The 17,803-nt window shown below is 44.7% G+C and overlaps 2 protein-coding genes across 2 annotated transcripts; both read right to left on the minus strand.

Moving 5' to 3' along the window:
* Positions 1-273: 273 nt before the first annotated feature.
* crkl (v-crk avian sarcoma virus CT10 oncogene homolog-like) lies at positions 274-8,614 on the minus strand. Its single transcript, XM_072455260.1, has 3 exons — positions 8,244-8,614; positions 7,453-7,924; positions 274-2,590 (listed from the first exon to the last, which is right to left on the minus strand). The coding sequence occupies exons 1-3, from the start codon at positions 8,546-8,548 to the stop codon at positions 2,456-2,458; spliced, it is 912 nt and encodes a 303-aa protein (XP_072311361.1). The 5' UTR covers positions 8,549-8,614; the 3' UTR covers positions 274-2,455.
* Positions 8,615-11,312: 2,698 nt separating this feature from the next.
* ccdc74b (coiled-coil domain containing 74B) lies at positions 11,313-17,655 on the minus strand. Its single transcript, XM_072455214.1, has 7 exons — positions 17,315-17,655; positions 15,655-15,696; positions 14,461-14,593; positions 13,249-13,444; positions 13,074-13,174; positions 12,938-12,997; positions 11,313-11,642 (listed from the first exon to the last, which is right to left on the minus strand). Exons 1-7 carry the CDS (start codon positions 17,631-17,633, stop codon positions 11,516-11,518), a joined length of 978 nt encoding a protein of 325 aa, XP_072311315.1. The 5' UTR covers positions 17,634-17,655; the 3' UTR covers positions 11,313-11,515.
* Positions 17,656-17,803: the final 148 nt, after the last annotated feature.

A 17,803-nucleotide genomic window follows, 5' to 3' on the forward strand; every position in this document is an offset into this window, starting at 1 on the left:
TTTCTTCTCATAATCAGTTGGATTTCGCTCGGCTTCAGAGGAAAACACATTGCGGTCGGATGGAGAGGCCGCGTGAGGCGCTGCCCTTGAAAACTTTTGCGTCCCCATCTGGAGGTCAGCTGACATTCTTTTATTAGAACTTCATTAAAATGCATTAATTGCTTCCTTTCTCTTGGGCGCAGTCCGAGTCAGAACTGGAACTGAGAGAAAATGAGACCGAGAAACACGTTCCAGATCCACAAACGGCACACAAAAACAAGCAGGACGTCAGGCTAAAGAAGTAGACATAAATTTTATTTACTTGTTCTGTACATAAAGGGTCAATACCAGCACAGGTGTTAACCATGGAAAATATTAACACATGTAAATGGTATAAGAAAATAAAAGGCACAATTTTCAATTCTTAAGTAAAAGACAGCCTTTCCTAGAATGAGCAAGAGCACAGTAATACTGTTAATGCCATTATAAAACAACTTCCAAGCATGACAAAGCAGGGTCACCTCCAGATAACAACAGAATCACGTGTATTGCTTAGTCGACTTGTAATGAGGAACCCAATGCTGTTCATTTTACAGACTGAGAGGTGTTACATGAGGAAAACACATTTATTTCATAGAATACAATGACATTAAGCAGCATTTGGCCAAGAAGAACCATCTCCCCAGCCAAGAGGTCATGCACAGAGGCACCCAGCAGGCATTTTCCCTTTGTCTTCCCCCAATGTCTCCTTTACGTACGTTTCATCGTTCACGTAATCGACGGCTGCTCACTGTCCGCTTTAAGACGACACATCACCACCGAATGAAAGGCAGGGTTTGGATCTGAACACCAGGTTGAACTGCAGCACAAATCAAAGTGCTCCTTGGCTCCAAAAAAACGACGAGTGGTTACGAGGCTGTCAAACGCTTGAACTTGCTTAAAAACCCCCCTCAAGGACCAAGTGTAAGGAACAAAAACCAACCACAATCATACATCACATTGAGAAAAGTAAAACGGGATTGCATGTGCTAAAAAATTGCATCTTGGGGTGGAAAAGGCAGTGATTGGATATATTTAGTCAAACACTGTTCAGTCCTCACGCTGCGGTTTGAGCTTGCGTTGTGTATTCTGTGAGAGGAGCTGGCGGATTCGGCTGCGGTTGTTTTTAGCGAGCTTGGCACTCCCATTGAACGTATTCAAATGCATCGACTAGTGCCTGGTTCTGTCGGCACCAAGACCCTCTAATCTCAAAGCAATGTCCACTTCTGTGCAGGTGGAACCCAATATACATGCAAATGGCCCCCGAGGCTTCTCCGTTCCACACAATTTGATCACGTGGCACAAATAAAATGACAAGTGGCGGTTGTTTTTAACGTGACATCGGTCAAGCCCAATTGCAGAAGAGGATAGTGAGGTGTCTGTGCCGGTCACACCTCATGTACTCGTCTAAAGAAGGCGGTAAAACTGTACGTCTTTAAACTGTAAGATGTGCAACTGTGTGGCAAGTGAAATGACATTGGACTCTCTGGTTAGCGCCGTGTTGTCCATAGAAACAGGCTTTTACCCAGTTTAAACACATTTTCATTGGGTGGCTACACATACAGGTATTTTTAAAACATGTTTCCAAGGATACATTAGGTCAAATAAATAGCGATAAAATTAATAGAAATCCAGTTATAATTCAAATGCAGATTTTAATCAACAGAACATGTTCTTTATTCCTTTTGCAGCAACGTCGAGGTCTTGTGTCATTTCTTTGGACAGATGAAAATGTAATTGTTCATATTAATCTTATTCATGCTAAAAGCTCCCATCTGTGCTGGAGTTATATATATTTAAAAAAACGTTTCCAGTCTGATTCACATTTGGAAACATCTCAATTTGCAATTCACGTTTTGATGGTGGATTGTGTTCAAAGTACACGTTTTAAACTCACAGAGGAGCACTTGAGAGGACTGAAATGTTAAATTCAAGAATCTCATTACATTTAATACTCATTTTTGCAAAAAAAATGTCGAGATTGGTCAACTGCTACTTTTGAAATTGCAATTCCAATTTGATTGAGAAAGACAGATACAAAACCATGCATTTATTATAATATCTGCATATGTAGCCAGGCACTTTAAATGTAACAGATGTTGAGAACGAAACAAAAAGACAAAACTAAAACGGTAATGTGGTAAATATCTATAGTCATAGACACTCTAGAGTCACGCTCACATCCGGAGAAGGAGGAGAACTGAACAGGACACGAATGCAAAAACAACTCAGAAGAACGGGGGGCGTTTGGATCCAACGCCCCAGAGCTGTGGACAGTCTGAAAGCCTCACTGGGCGAGACAACAAGACGAGGAAGGTCGCCGCCATGCCCCTTAAGCGCAGCGAGCACGTATCCGTGGCGACGGTGGCGGGACGAGGTGGAGCGAGGGCCAGCGGTGACCGTGGTGCGTCGCAGGGAGGACGAGGAGTGTGTGAGTTCAGTCGCTCTCGTCCGGGTTCTGCGGGTCCAGGATTTTGACGTGGGTGAAGGGGAACAGCCCCCGCCGCCCGTTCACCTCGCCCTCCCACTGACCGTTGATGTTCATCCGCGTCACCTTCACGATGTCGCCCACCTGTGGGAGACAAGGTGGTGAGTCGCTGTAGGGTTCACATGTAGAGGCGGGTGAACGTGTAGAATGTGAGTGAGCGCCGGGCGTTATCATCAGTGCAAAATACAAAACAATAAATACAACCGTCCCAAATTTGTTTAGTCATCATCAAACTAGCATGGCTCTATCTTTATTTCTATTTTTGGAGAGGCAATGGGAAATGAAATGGAGAAAGCGTTCCTGATTCTGCGTGTGTTAAAAGAACAGACTTTGGTTCCAAAGCTTTTGTGGCAGTGAAAGTGACCCCAATCCGTTTAAGCCAAATGCTCTCTACGCAGGATTAGAAAGTATAAGTCACGATTGAAGCCACTAAATAACATGGTTTCAAGCACACTGAGGAACACACAACCTGCAACACAAACACTTTGCACAGAAGACAATTACAGTTCATATTTAGCCCAGCTGCAAACACAAAGACTCACCTCCGACTACAGTACTGTACACTCATCCACAACACAACTTTCAGAAGAGTGGCTAGTATAAACCATAATATAATCATTTGATCATTATGTTACTGGCCTTTTAAACGACTCATAACATCTAACAGTCATAACAGTGAAGTATGAGGGGCTTCACACATCAGGGTGAAGTGGGTGGCAAGTCTGGCCCCAGAATAGTAAAGAGGGATCATGATTGGACACGTGCTGAAGACGCCGAGCCAGTGGCACGTTGAGCATTGATGCATTTTCACGTAGCGACAATGCAACACAACAAATGAGACTACACAACAAATGAGACGACACATTGTGGCAGACGTGGAGCGCACTGTAGCCCCGGTATATAAATGCATGAGTGTGCGTCGCCTTCTACATGTTTCAACACGAGGCCACAGCCGCAGGAACATGCATTACTCAGACGTGCACGCGACCTCAGGCCTTCTCATCACACATCATCCACACAACTACACATCATCCACACAACTACACATCATCCACACAACTACACATCATCCACACAACTACACATCATCCACACAACAACACATCATCCACACAACTACATCATCCACACAACTACATCATCCACACAACTACACATCATCCACACAACTACACATCATCCACACAACTACACATCATCCACACAACTACACACAACACATCATCCACACACAACACATCATCCACACAACTACACACAACACATCATCCACACAACTACACACAACACATCATCCACACAACTACACACAACACATCATCCACACAACTACACACAACACATCACCCACACAACTACACACAACACATCACCCACACAACACATCATCCACACAACTACACACAACACATCATCCACACAACTACACACAACACATCACCCACACAACTACACACAACACATCTACACAACTACACACAAAACAACTACACACAACACATCACCCACACAACTACACACAACACATCACCCACACAACTACACACAACACATCACCCACACAACTACACACAACACATCACCCACACAACTACACACAACACATCACCCACACAACACATCATCCACACAACTACACACAACACATCACCCACACAACTACACACAACTCATCACCCACACAACTACACACAACACATCACCTACACAACTACACACAACACATCACCCACACAACTACACACAACACATCATCCACACAACTACACACAACACATCATCCACACAACTACACACAACACATCATCTACACAACTACACACAACACATCATCCACACAACTACACACAACACATCATCCACACAACTACACACAACACATCACCCACACAACTACACACAACACATCATCCACACAACTACACACAACACATCACCCACACAACACATCATCCACACAACTACACACAACACATCATCCACACAACTACACACAACACATCATCCACACAACTACACACAACACATCATCCACACAACTACACACAACACATCATCCACACAACTACACACAACACATCACCCACACAACTACACACAACACATCATCCACACAACTACACACAACACATCATCCACACAACTACACACAACACATCATCCACACAACTACACACAACACATCATCCACACAACTACACACAACACATCATCCACACAACTACACAACTACACACAACACATCACCCACACAACACATCATCCACACAACTACACACAACACATCATCCACACAACTACACACAACACATCATCTACACAACTACACACAACACATCATCCACACAACTACACACAACACATCACCCACACAACACATCATCCACACAACTACACACAACACATCATCCACACAACTACACACAACACATCATCCACACAACACATCATCCACACAACTACACACAACACATCATCCACACAACTACACACAACACATCACCCACACAACTACACACAACACATCACCCACACAACACATCACCCACACAACTACACACAACACATCATCCACACAACTACACACAACACATCATCCACACAACTCATCACCCACACAACTACACACAACACATCATCCACACAACTACACACAACACATCATCCACACAACTACACACAACACATCATCCACACAACTACACACAACACATCATCCACACAACTACACACAACACATCATCCACACAACACATCATCCACACAACACATCATCCACACAACTACACACAACACATCATCCACACAACTACACACAACACATCATCCACACAACTACACACAACACATCATCCACACAACTACACACAACACATCATCCACACAACTACACACAACACACAACACATCACCCACACAACTACACACAACACATCTACACAACTACACACAACACATCACCCACACAACTACACACAACACATCTACACAACTACACACAACACATCATCCACACAACTACACACAACACATCATCCACACAACTACACACAACACATCATCCACACAACTACACACAACACATCATCCACACAACACATCATCCACACAACTACACACAACACATCATCCACACAACACACCATTCATCCAGGACAACTACACAACACATCATCCACACAACCAGGGCAACAACTACACACACAACAGTGAAGCACAGAACGTTCATCCAACCACTCACAGGACAATTGAACCCTGCACAGCCCAGAGATGACTGTTAAGTCCTTGGGCAAGACACTTTACCCACCGCACAAAGCAGTGTGTGACTGAACGCGTGTGTGTGTGGTGTGACTGAACGCGTGTGTGTGTTGTGTGACTGAACGCGTGTGTGTGTTGTGTGACTGAACGCGTGTGTGTGTTGTGTGACTGAACGTGTGTGTGTTGTGTGACTGAACGTGTGTGTGTTGTGTGACTGAACGTGTGTGTGTTGTGTGACTGAACGTGTGTGTGTGGTGTGACTGAACGTGTGTGTGTGGTGTGACTGAACGTGTGTGTGTTGTGTGACTGAACGTGTGTGTGTTGTGTGACTGAACGTGTGTGTGTTGTGTGACTGAACGTGTGTGTGTTGTGTGACTGAACGTGTGTGTGTGGTGTGACTGAACGTGTGTGTGTGGTGTGACTGAACGTGTGTGTGTGGTGTGACTGAACGTGTGTGTGGTGTGACTGAACGTGTGTGTGGTGTGACTGAACGTGTGTGTGTTGTGTGACTGAACGTGTGTGTGTTGTGTGACTGAACGTGTGTGTGTGGTGTGACTGAACGTGTGTGTGTGGTGTGACTGAACGTGTGTGTGTTGTGTGACTGAACGTGTGTGTGTTGTGTGACTGAACGTGTGTGTGTTGTGTGACTGAACGTGTGTGTGTTGTGTGACTGAACGTGTGTGTGTTGTGTGACTGAACGTGTGTGTGTTGTGTGACTGAACGTGTGTGTGTTATGTGACTGAACGTGTGTGTGTGGTGTGACTGAACGTGTGTGTGGTGTGACTGAACGTGTGTGTGGTGTGACTGAACGTGTGTGAGTGGTGTGACTGAACGTGTGTGAGTGGTGTGACTGAACGTGTGTGTGTTGTGTGACTGAACGTGTGTGTGTTGTGTGACTGAACGTGCGTGTTGTGTGACTGAACGTGCGTGTTGTGTGACTGAACGTGTGTGTGTGGTGTGACTGAACGTGTGTGTGTGGTGTGACTGAACGTGTGTGTGTGGTGTGACTGAACGTGTGTGTGTGGTGTGACTGAACGTGTGTGTGTGGTGTGACTGAACGTGTGTGTGTGGTGTGACTGAACGTGTGTGTGTGGTGTGACTGAACGTGTGTGTGTGGTGTGACTGAACGTGTGTGTGTGGTGTGACTGAACGTGTGTGTGTGGTGTGACTGAACGTGTGTGTGTGGTGTGACTGAACGTGTGTGTGTGGTGTGACTGAACGTGTGTGTGGTGTGACTGAACGTGTGTGTTGTGTGACTGAACGTGTGTGTGGTGTGACTGAACGTGTGAGTGGTGTGACTGAACGTGTGTGAGTGGTGTGACTGAACGTGTGTGTGTTGTGTGACTGAACGTGTGTGTGTGGTGTGACTGAACGTGTGTGTTGTGTGACCGAACGTGTGTGTTGTGTGACCGAATGTTTATTGTGTGACTGAATGTTTATTGTGTGATTGAGTGTGTGTGCCGTGTGTCTGAATGAGTGTTGGTCAGAGGGGCAGTCACTTCGGTCAGTCTTCCCCAGGGCAGCTGTGGCTACAGAAGTGCTGCAGAGTGTGGAATGAATGAAGAATGTATTGAAAAGAGCTCACAGTACTTGAAATGGAAGGTGTTATTGACGTTATCAAGTTTAGTGTGTGTTTTACAGTCTGACATTTGTTATAAATACCGCCATAAAACAATCAAATACAATACCTCCAAAGCAAGTGCTGTTTTGTCATAGGCACAGGGCACCCGTTTCTGAATGGCCTTGGCCATGACGGGGCCGTTCTGAAGGGACGAGAGAGGAGTGATGACCGGCCCAGGCGTGCCCGGCAGAGGCAATGGCGTCTGAGGCTGAGCGTAGGCATGGACCAGCGCGTTGGACGGCTCGGGGATCCCATAGCTGTTGGAGTTACGCGAGCCATGCGAGGGCTGGCCAGGGAGGGGTGAAGGCCGTACCACTTTCTCAACATAGGGCACGGGAATCATGCCAACGCGGCCATCTTTGTTCTTAGCACTCCACCACTGCTCCTCAGGCTTCTCCAGAATCACCAAAATTTCACCCCTTTTGAAAGGAAGGTCCTCTGCATCGCTACCAGTGAAGTCATAGAGAGTCCGAACATACTCCTGGCCATCCTCTGGTCCGCCAATGGGCTGGATGGGTCCCGTTACTGTGCTCGGGTACCTTCAGACACAGACAAGGCCGTTACTGCATATGGAGATGTCACCAACATCATGACACACACACACACATTTCAGATCATTTTGCTTCACAATGTCACCGCCACATGACACAGCAGACGCGCTGAGGCAGTTATGACAGATGTGGTCCATTCAGAACAGAGAAGACACTACACGTTTACATCCAATTCAACAACCATTACGTGTCCATAGCACTTGCAGCTTTACAGACGTCTGTGCACGTCAATGTGGCTCAGGTTTCACAATCAGAAGTCTGCACAGCTCGACACGGGCCAGAGTTCAGGGGCGTAGCACCATCTTACCTCGGAGCTGGTTCTATCAACGTGGTCGTGTCCAGAAAGTGGATTTTGTAGAATTCTAGTAGAGCTGGGAGGTTTTCAAACTCTTGGTCGCCGATCTTGAACCTTTTGCTGGAGAGGGAGTTGATGATGTAGTGAGACACTTTACAGTTCTCCGACACTGACAGCACATAGTCCCCGGGACACGTCGACGAGTCTCGCACCAGAAACATGCCGTGCTTCTGCCCCTGTAGTCGGTTCTGCGCCTCCACTCTGGACACGGGGCCGAAGTACCAGGACGGTCGGTCGGACGAATCAAACCGCGACATTTCCGGCGTCAAATGTAACAGTGTCCAGAGAAGAGCAGAGTCTGAGGAATAGTTTAGAGAGTGTGGTGATGCACAGTGTGAGCCGCGGGGCAGGGCATGCGGGCTCCGGTGATGTTTCCCCCTCGTACAGAGCAAGAGCCGCTGCCAACTCCAAAACACACAACACGGCAACAGCAGCAGCGGCTTCACAAACAGGCAGCGACTAGCCTGGGCCGACTGTGGATCATAGTGTTCCACTTTGACGCAACAGTCAGTGTCAGGCTGGGAGTTTGAGAGGAAACCTGTGGACCCAAGGCAACAAATGATCAATGAAGCTTCCCCTTTTCCGCCTTCCGAGAACACTCACTGGTTTAACTCCAGTAAAGCCGCTGTCGCGTCGTCCGGAGCCGCCAAGAGGAAACCAACAAGTTACTTTGTACCGTGGCGTCTTGCGGCGGGCGAATCTCCAGGAAACACAATGTACAATCCTCTTCGGGGAGTCAAAGAAGACTTTTGAGGCGGCACAGCAAAAATGGCGGCCCACAACACGACTTCACACAAAAAATGATTTCACAGCTCTGACTTGTCTCCAACGCGCACATCTCAGGCGTTTAACCCCAGCGCCATGTGCACGTCACTGCCCGCGCTACTCGATTACCGACTTTACAAAGCTCTCACGGTTGAGTTTAAGTGGTCTCCACTAACACGAGCACCCAAAAGTGCGAGTACGAGACCGAAAAATGGCGACGGGAGGGCAGGTCCCGCTTTCTTTCTGACTGTACGTCACTGACGCCCGAAGCAAGGGGAAGTGAGAGGAAGAAGGGGCGGGCTCATGGGCGGGCTCAGGGGCGGGCTCAGGGGCGGGCTCAGGGGCGGGCTCAGGGGCGGGCTCATGGGCGGGCTCAGGGGCGGGCTCAGGGGCGCGCTCAGGGGCGGGCTCAGGGGCGGGCTCAGGGGCGGGCTCAGGGGCGGGCCCTGCCGCTGACACAGCCCCGCCTCCTCCGCTGTCAATCATGTTCCGTGACACAGCGAGAGCAGTTACTGAGAAACAGACACGCGCGTGACACAGTGTCACACACACTTCTATTTATAACAGTGGAAATGCTCTTGTATCCTCCAGCTACAGAATATTGTTATTGTTGAATAAATGACATTTCATGCAAAATTGCCAAATAGTAACAATAATACAAAAAACATAATTATATTAATTCGATTATATATAGCCTATATAGTACTCTTTGGACCTTAATACTATTAAGTTGCTTCTTGGTGCATTGTTCATGGACTCATCAGTCACTGCTACCTCCAGGTTTGTGGGAATATGTGCTACCTCCAGTGGCAAATCAGATGCCCTTCACGACGAATGGCACAAATCCACAAAAAAGACCAAAAACTTTCTGAATGACAAATACGAGTGGGAGGGGACCCGCCAAGACTGCAGTTTCAAAGATGACTAGACTGTTGGGGACATGTCCAATGTTGAGCAGGGTCCAGTCCCTTCATTTACAGTGTCACCCACGGACGGCAGATTAGCAAGATCCTATGCAGCAAACCCATTCTTTTTTATTTTATTCTAATGTGTGGAGTACGGAGAGGCTATGCACACGAGCAGGTGCTTGTAAAAATAACCATACACCGAGCGTGCGTTATAAATTAACATGGTGGATTCATTTGAAAGAGCGTGGTAAAGAGGTTTGAGTCTACAGAGATACGCTGTGTCAATAGAAGTGCGGCTGCGTTTAGTTTATCCATTACAAATTTTGAACAGTGCTGTAACAGTACTTTTGCGCTTCTTTAGAGACCAGCACAGACATCACAAGTCAATTTCTAAGTCTGCCACTGGCAACAACTAAATCCATTCAGCGGTGGGCTAGGCTATACAGTATGGCAATAGTGACCAATCTTTTATTCCTTCAAGCCCCATAGAGTCCCATACCAGTGGGAACGACTGGTGGATTTTCCAGTCTGTAAAAAGTTCTGAATTATAAATCAATCCAGTTCACTGCCAATAGTAGCAGCCTCAAAAGCTAAAGCAGGCAGCAGAAGTAGTGTACCCTGATGTCTTACAATGACAACATTTTAGAACTTGTTCCACCTCTGCAAAGTGTGAGTAACAGACTGTTCACATCCAAGGCAAATGGAAAACATGTACTGCACATTTAGTGGTTGTGGTTGTGGGGACCGGGGACAGTGGCTCCTGAGGCTGCAGCTGGCACTTCCCACCACAGCAACACAGTGTGAATCTTAATAAGTCTGTGACTGCGTCTTCATTGCTAATGCTTGCCAATTCCCACATTTCAACAAAGACGCAGTGATGCAACAAATTCATAGAAATATCAAAGTGGGCGGCTTCAAGTGAAGGTGAAAAACAAAAAATGGACTGAGAAGATATTTTTAACACGTGAGCTGCAAGTATTTGATGAATTGATGGTTAATAGCATGTGATAAATGAATCTGTATCGAAGAATATGATCGTGAATGGACCCCCTGAAGAAGAGATGAGTAATCCCAAATCAATCAATAAATGTCGCTAGGATAATAATAATTACCATACATTACACCATTATTATTATTATTAATAATGGAGAACAGGCGTCTTGTCTATTTATATCAGCGTATTTTATGACGGGATGTATGACCATTTGTGCTAAATACGGTAATATATACAACACTTCAAAGCATGCCATACTTAACCTGTCCAGCTTCTATACTACATTTAGTTATGAAATAATATCTTCTATGTGCAATTGTAGAGTAGTGGAAACTGAACACATTAAAAAAACACTTTCATTTTTATTAAGTTTATAAATATCACATGACAGGCCTCTGTATAGGCTGCATATTGCCAAAAAGCCCACCATGATGCATTGCTGTACCAATATTCCGAGTACAGCCCTAATATACTAAGATAATACATTATTTCGTTTTGTGCAAATTCCTGTGTCTTTTGTCAGTCCTTGGTGTTGACGCTCATGATGAATTGTGTGGTCACTGAACGACCCTCTTGAAGCGGCTCCTCTGGACAGCGCGGGTTCTCCTCTGTCTGTCTGCGATGGACGAGCTGAACGACTGTTTTAGAGCAGGCAAGATCAGAGACGACTGAGGGGCTACAGAGCTGAGGACACAACAGACACAACGCTTTTGTTGAAGTTACATGTCCTGGTTTGATCCACGTTTAGACTGGTCCCGTTCTAGTTCTGGTTCTGAAATGGCCTAGTCCATGTTTAAGACTGATCGTATCAGGTTTGTCTTGGTTTGACAGTTTATCATTGTACCTCCTGGTTGACCATGGACATCAAACGTGACATTATGGTAATTATGATGCAAAAAACAACAACAAACCGACTGAATGATTGTGTTCAGATTTCATTATGTCATAAAAGGCAGATATCACGTTATGGAATACATTCATCTAATACTATGCAGCTTGAGATCCTACATAATATTATGTAGGATCTCAAGCTACAACTAAATACTGTTTGGATTTTATATGCTGTAGTTCAGGCAATTCAAATTAAATCAAGAAAAGCCAGTGACTTTGAACGTCACAGTAGAGTACAGAGCTCATTCACGTGACGCCCCCAGGTATGTTTTGCCATAGTGTCCGTCCAGCTGATCGTGTTTACCACTACAAGCCCATTCAATACTGCCGTCTGTCTGCGTGTTCTGCGCACGCTGTAGAGTTAACATCAGTTTTGTTTAGGCGTAGACCCTTTGTTGATCTGAAGTTTTATCGGTTGTCACTCACTCGCGCGGCGCAGGGAGCTGACAGCTGTTCAGCCCCGTGCAGGTGACCGAACCCCGGGCATGCAGCCTCACGCACCGCCGCCTCACGCACCGCTGGAGAATTAACGCTGTAGAATTAACATCAGTTTTATTCAGGCGTAGACCCTTTGTTCAAAATTCGGACTTGTGAAGCACAGGACCAGTGGGCTTGGATCGTAAATGTCCGGGATATCCGAAAGACTCGGCGATTTAGGCATCAAATATGGATCTGAGTGTGTGAGCGTTTCTAAATATCGACCTCTGTGTGGCTCATCCAAGGAGTTTGTGGAATCCGAACGCACTGGGGCCTCCATCATTTTCCCCAATCCGATCACTTTCCACGCTCTATCAGTGCAAAGGAACGCAACACGGGACGGACAAAGGGGCGGCAACATATGCGATCACGTGGTTTTGTGACGTCGGTGCTCTATAAATGGGAGGTTTTGTCTATAGGAGTTTTTGTTTATAGGAGATCTTCTACTGAGAGTGTTTTTCAAACTTCCTATAAGTGATCTGTTCTTTTCCTCTGTATCTACCTCTGTATCTACCTGCGTTGCAACAGTGAAATTTCCCCATGTGGGACAATAAAGGATTATCTTATCTTAAATAAAATGCATAATGACAGGAACAAAGAGAGTTACATACGACTTTTCTGGAAATGTCTGAAGACCAAGCTTTGGCAACTTCTCTGTTTCAGAAAACTTCCTGCAAAAAGAAAACTCACATCTAAGAGACACTTGTAATGTTGAAAATAGCATACACGATAAATGACTAAAATGACCTGGTTCCATCTGCAAGGTAGGTTTTGGTGAGAATGTAGTTTTCCGGAGTGATTTTCTTACTGAAGACGATATCTCTCAGCAAAGCTTTCACACGTACAAGCTTGAACGAGACCCGCGCAACAGTCAACACGCCTCAGAAAAAACCACAACACGTAACCGTTAGAGATGACCTACTTCCTGAGACTGTATGCTGTTGGCGTTGTAGAGCTGGCGGATGATGACCTCACACTCGTGCAGGGTGGGCGGGCGTGGCGGCCGCGCGGGGCTGCTGTGGATGCGCAGGGGCTGCAGCGAGGTGATGAGTCCTCCCCTCAGCGCCGGGCCGTGCGCTTTACTGGACGAGCCCGCTGCGTCTGCGGACTCGGGGAGGCTTCGCCCCCCGCCAGAGAATCAATTATAGATCACACGGAATAAGAGTTTATAGCGGTTGTGGTGCTGGTTCTTCACAACGTATACGCGGTGTGTAGGACGGCATGTATTTACGTTACTCCTGAGCACTTCATGTGTAAGATAGAAAGCCCTTGAGTAATTCGACTGCAGAACTGTTTGTGTAAGTTCAATGTCGGTTCTTAATAAGATCAAAGAGAACGTTTTTCAACCCTAATCTCAAAACGTTATGTAAAGTTTTGAGATTAGGGTTGTCACAACACTGGAATTTACAGAATAGACCCAATTCTCAATACCAAATTCAATACAATGCTCTTTTTTTAGACACATGTTTAACGTATGCTAATTTATAGTAATTTGCACCGGAGTATAAGTCGCACCAGCCAAAAGAAGAAAAAAACATATATAAGTTACACTGGAGTATGAAATAAGGTTGCAAGTGTGAAAATAACAAATAATATCACATATAAGTCGCTTCGGAGTATAAGTATATAAGTATAAATATAAGTGTAAGTCGCACCCCGGCCAAAACTGTGAAAAAAGGTGCAATTTATAGTCCGGAAAATACGGTACTTACATTACCACCTTGTCTTATTATACTGGTTTTGATCAAATTAACCCTAACCCCCTAACCCTAACCAGTTTACGTCATTATTTACTATGAATATTTGCTAAAGTTTTGATACTTTTGAAAACCAGAAGTTCTTTCTTCTGTATCTACCGGCGTTTCATCAATGAAATTTCCCCATGTGGGACAATAAAGGATTATCTTATCTTATCTTAACCCTGTCTTATAGCCTAAATGTTGTGTCACTGCTCGTCATGTTGCAGTCTCATGATTGTCACTGAGAAAAGAGAGAAATGGGGTTTGGTTCTTTGTTGACCAACCTGGACAAATAAAGATGAAATAGATCAAACTAATCCCAACACAATGTAAGAAATGAAATGATTGTATTTATCTGGTTTTGGTGGCTAGTCCATAAAAGAGGTGATTGTAACCTGGCTGTTTGGTCGTGCGGTGGCCGTGTGTCCTGCAGCTGCTCCTCCAGGTACAACGCAGCGCGAGCGTCACTTCCCTGAGTGGGCGGTCTCAGGCCTCGACTACTTGTGGGCAATCCTGCAATTTGCCACAATTAGTGTTGCAAAATGTCAGAAATGTTCAAAGTAATTTCTCTGAGTATATGTGGATTTATGGGAATTACGTGGGCAAAGTTTGTTTCTTTAGAGGGAGTGTACAAAATGAGATGCAAATAAACATAAGCATCTCTTTCTTCCACAATAGATAAACCGATAATAGAAGTTTATTCGGATATTTGGAATACCCGTATTTTCCGGACTATAAGTTTTGGCCGGGGTGCGACTTATACTTAAATTTATACTTATGTACTTATACTCACTTATATGTGATATTATTTGTTATTTTCACACTTGCAACAACATTTCATACTCCAGTGCAACTTAAATATGTTTTTTTCTTCTCTATTATGCATTTTTTGGCTGGTGCGACTTATACTCTGGTGCGACTTATAGTCCGGAAAATACGGTAATTACTTATCTTTCCAATAGATACATATAAGGAAAAGCATGTTTATTTGTACAAATAAGTAATACGTGGTTCAAGAAAAAATAGCAAATTACATTCATCAAAAATATTTTAATATAATATATTTAAGCATTTTGAGACTATTTTCTTTTAAAAAATAAAAGTAAAATAAGAAATACAATTGATTTGAACCAGCTCAATGTTAAACTATGGGATACAAGAATGCTCTGAAGTCACATAAACACAAACTGTTGGAAATTAAACTAAACAAATTCAGATATTTACCATAAATGTTCAACCGTATTTTATGGACTATAAGTCGCATCAGCCAATGCATAATAAAATGCATAATAGAGAAGAAAAAAACATAAAAGTCGCACTGGAGTATGAAATGCCGTTGCAAGTGTGAAAATAACAAATAATATGACATATAAGTCGCTCCTGTGTATAAGTATAAGTATAAATATAAGTTGCACCCCGGTCAAAACTATGAAAAAAGTTGCGACCTAAAGTCCGGAAAATACGGGTATTTAGTCCATAATACCCACTTAACACTTTCAACCAAACACAATTCCAACGCCTCAGTCTTATCAGCATCAGTTAATCATCATTTCAAACTCTCTTTTGCACGCGATTCATCCGTGACTTACCCTTTGGACTGGCGGTCTCCATTATCAGCTTATACTGCAGCTCTGTAACAGCCATAAGACAGCGAGAGGTATAGAGTGTGGCATACAGGGGCTCATTAGATGCACATGTGCCCTGTGAGTGGGCACGTACACAGGCCTGACGGCGTGGAGGCCGACGACTGAAGCATCGCTCAAGCATCACTGACACTGCACCTCCCACGAAGCAAGCACTCACCTTTCATTCTCCTCCGTCACAACGCCGGAGTTGCCAGGCGACCACCCTGCCTAGATTAAATGTCTCCTGCTTTTCAGCGCCTTGGCAGGAGGAAAACAGGGCAATTTGCTTCATTCATTAAAACGTGTGGACGGGAAATGCATCCATTTTTAATACGAGTCAATTTAGGTTAAAGAGGCGCTCCTCAGGCTTTCTCAGACGTAGAGTAACAGCTTATGCAATTACAAATCGAACGTGATAAGAAGGGCAGAGGCTGAAAAGACCGTGAAATGTAGATTGACTTTACAGCGCTTTGTAATTTAATCTTATGTTCAGGCAGTGAATTAGGGGAGACTGGGGTTGGTTCTCTGCGTGTGAAGGATGCATTGGGAAAACAATTCAAACATTCAGAAACCGGATCAAAATTCACCCGATTGAAGAATATTGCTGCATAAAAAAGTGATGATATTTTCACATGGTTAGAAACATTTATGTTCAAAGATTAACAGCCCATTCCAAGGAGAAATGTAGGGCAACATTTGGAACATTTTGCTTTTCTTAGCTGTATATAGGCTTTAAAGTGCATAAGCAATCCTATAAGCAAAAGGGTCCAGTTGGGGCTGGGTGTCAAAGTTAAAGCAATTTTAATGAAATGCATGTTTTTAATAGCCATTTTTATTTTCCTTACCATTTAAATTGCCCCAATTTAGGAAATGTTTTGCATTGCAGAGTCAAAATCCAATTAAATATTTAGAAGAAGAATAATCATCTGTTTTACCTTTGACATATTTGGGCAAAGTAAAAAACAAACAAACAAGCAAACAAACCAATTTAGTGATTAATAACTGAATAGTCATTAATCACTAAATATGTATTACCTGAGAATTTAAAGTGCATATGACAGGTTTTCATGTTTTCTAATTAATACTTTGTTTGGTGTGATGAAACCTGTGGTAAATAAATATTTATTATAGTTATACATCAGTAAAGCTACAGTGTGCGAGGAAAAATGAATCATAATAGTTAAAGGAAGTAGAGCTGAGGTCTAAGGCTGAATCCCCCTGTCTATGTCATCAATAAGCGACATTCCATCACAATGTAGGGACGATTTACACTCGACTTTCTGACAGTTTAAACTATTAATAAACAAAATAAAAATTTAATCAGGAAACTATTATTTGTCATAACTAATGTTTAAATTATATTGTTTTGTTTTTTTACAGTATGGTTGCTAGGTAACAGCTGGAATTACCCCTAACTAGATGTGTCACATATTCTACTCACGTCCAACCAGGAAGGAACATTATAAACTTCACCAAAATGTAATTAATAATGTAAAATAAAGTTAAATCTTAGACATAACCGTGCTCTAGTGTGAGATGTGTGCTCGTCACGTGCACTTAGCCTCATAACGTTTCTTCCACCAGGATGTATCACATCATCTCTCAGCCCTGGACCTGTCTTCACCTTTATTCTCTCGTCGGAGGTGTTCGATTTCCGCGTGGAGCTTCCCCAGCGTGTCCTGGTGCTGCTGCTGGAGGAACTGGAGGTTCCTCTGCAGCGAGGCGACGCGGGGGTCCGGGTCGCCGCGGCAGGGGGGCTGCTCCGGTGCCCGTGGCCTTAGCTGCAGCCCCGGGCCCGCTGCCGGGACCGCGCGGAGCGGCTGTAGAAGCGGCTGGCCCCCGGGGACACAGCGGGGCGCACCACAGGCCCTCCCCAGGCCTCCGACGCGCCGCCAGTGAGGCAAGTGTCGCACCGGCGGAAGGTCCATGTTGCTGCTGGACATTTCAGGCGGTAACTATGACAACTCATTCTCACGGGGAATCAAACAAGTTCCGCGACTCAAACTACGCGTTTCACTGTTCATCGCGTGTTTGGAAAGTAAACGCATTTGAAACGTTTGCTCCGTTCGCCTGACCAGACTAACGCCGTTACCTTGACAACCACCTGTTCCTG

This window comes from Eucyclogobius newberryi, unplaced genomic scaffold (genome assembly GCF_026437365.1).
Source record: "Eucyclogobius newberryi isolate DKJ021-1_F unplaced genomic scaffold, fEucNew1.0.hap1 SCAF_2, whole genome shotgun sequence".
Classification (NCBI taxonomy): Eukaryota; Metazoa; Chordata; class Actinopteri; order Gobiiformes; family Gobiidae; genus Eucyclogobius; species Eucyclogobius newberryi.

Bases quoted from the DNA above. Each gene is read 5' to 3' on its own strand.
- crkl (XM_072455260.1), bottom strand. From the start codon at position 8,548: ATGTCGCGGTTTGATTCGTCCGACCGACCGTCCTGGTACTTCGGCCCC. The intron at 7,925-8,243 runs GTAAGATGGTGC...CTGTGTCTGAAG, and splicing joins TTGATAGAACCAGCTCCGAG to GTACCCGAGCACAGTAACGG. The intron at 2,591-7,452 runs GTATTGTATTTG...TGTCTCCCACAG, and splicing joins AAACAGCACTTGCTTTGGAG to GTGGGCGACATCGTGAAGGT.
- ccdc74b (XM_072455214.1), bottom strand. From the start codon at position 17,633: ATGTCCAGCAGCAACATGGACCTTCCGCCGGTGCGACACTTGCCTCAC. The intron at 14,594-15,654 runs GTAAGTCACGGA...TGCAACACTAAT, and splicing joins GGAGACCGCCAGTCCAAAGG to TGTGGCAAATTGCAGGATTG. The intron at 11,643-12,937 runs GTATGTAACTCT...TTGTGTCCTCAG, and splicing joins CAGACATTTCCAGAAAAGTC to CTCTGTAGCCCCTCAGTCGT.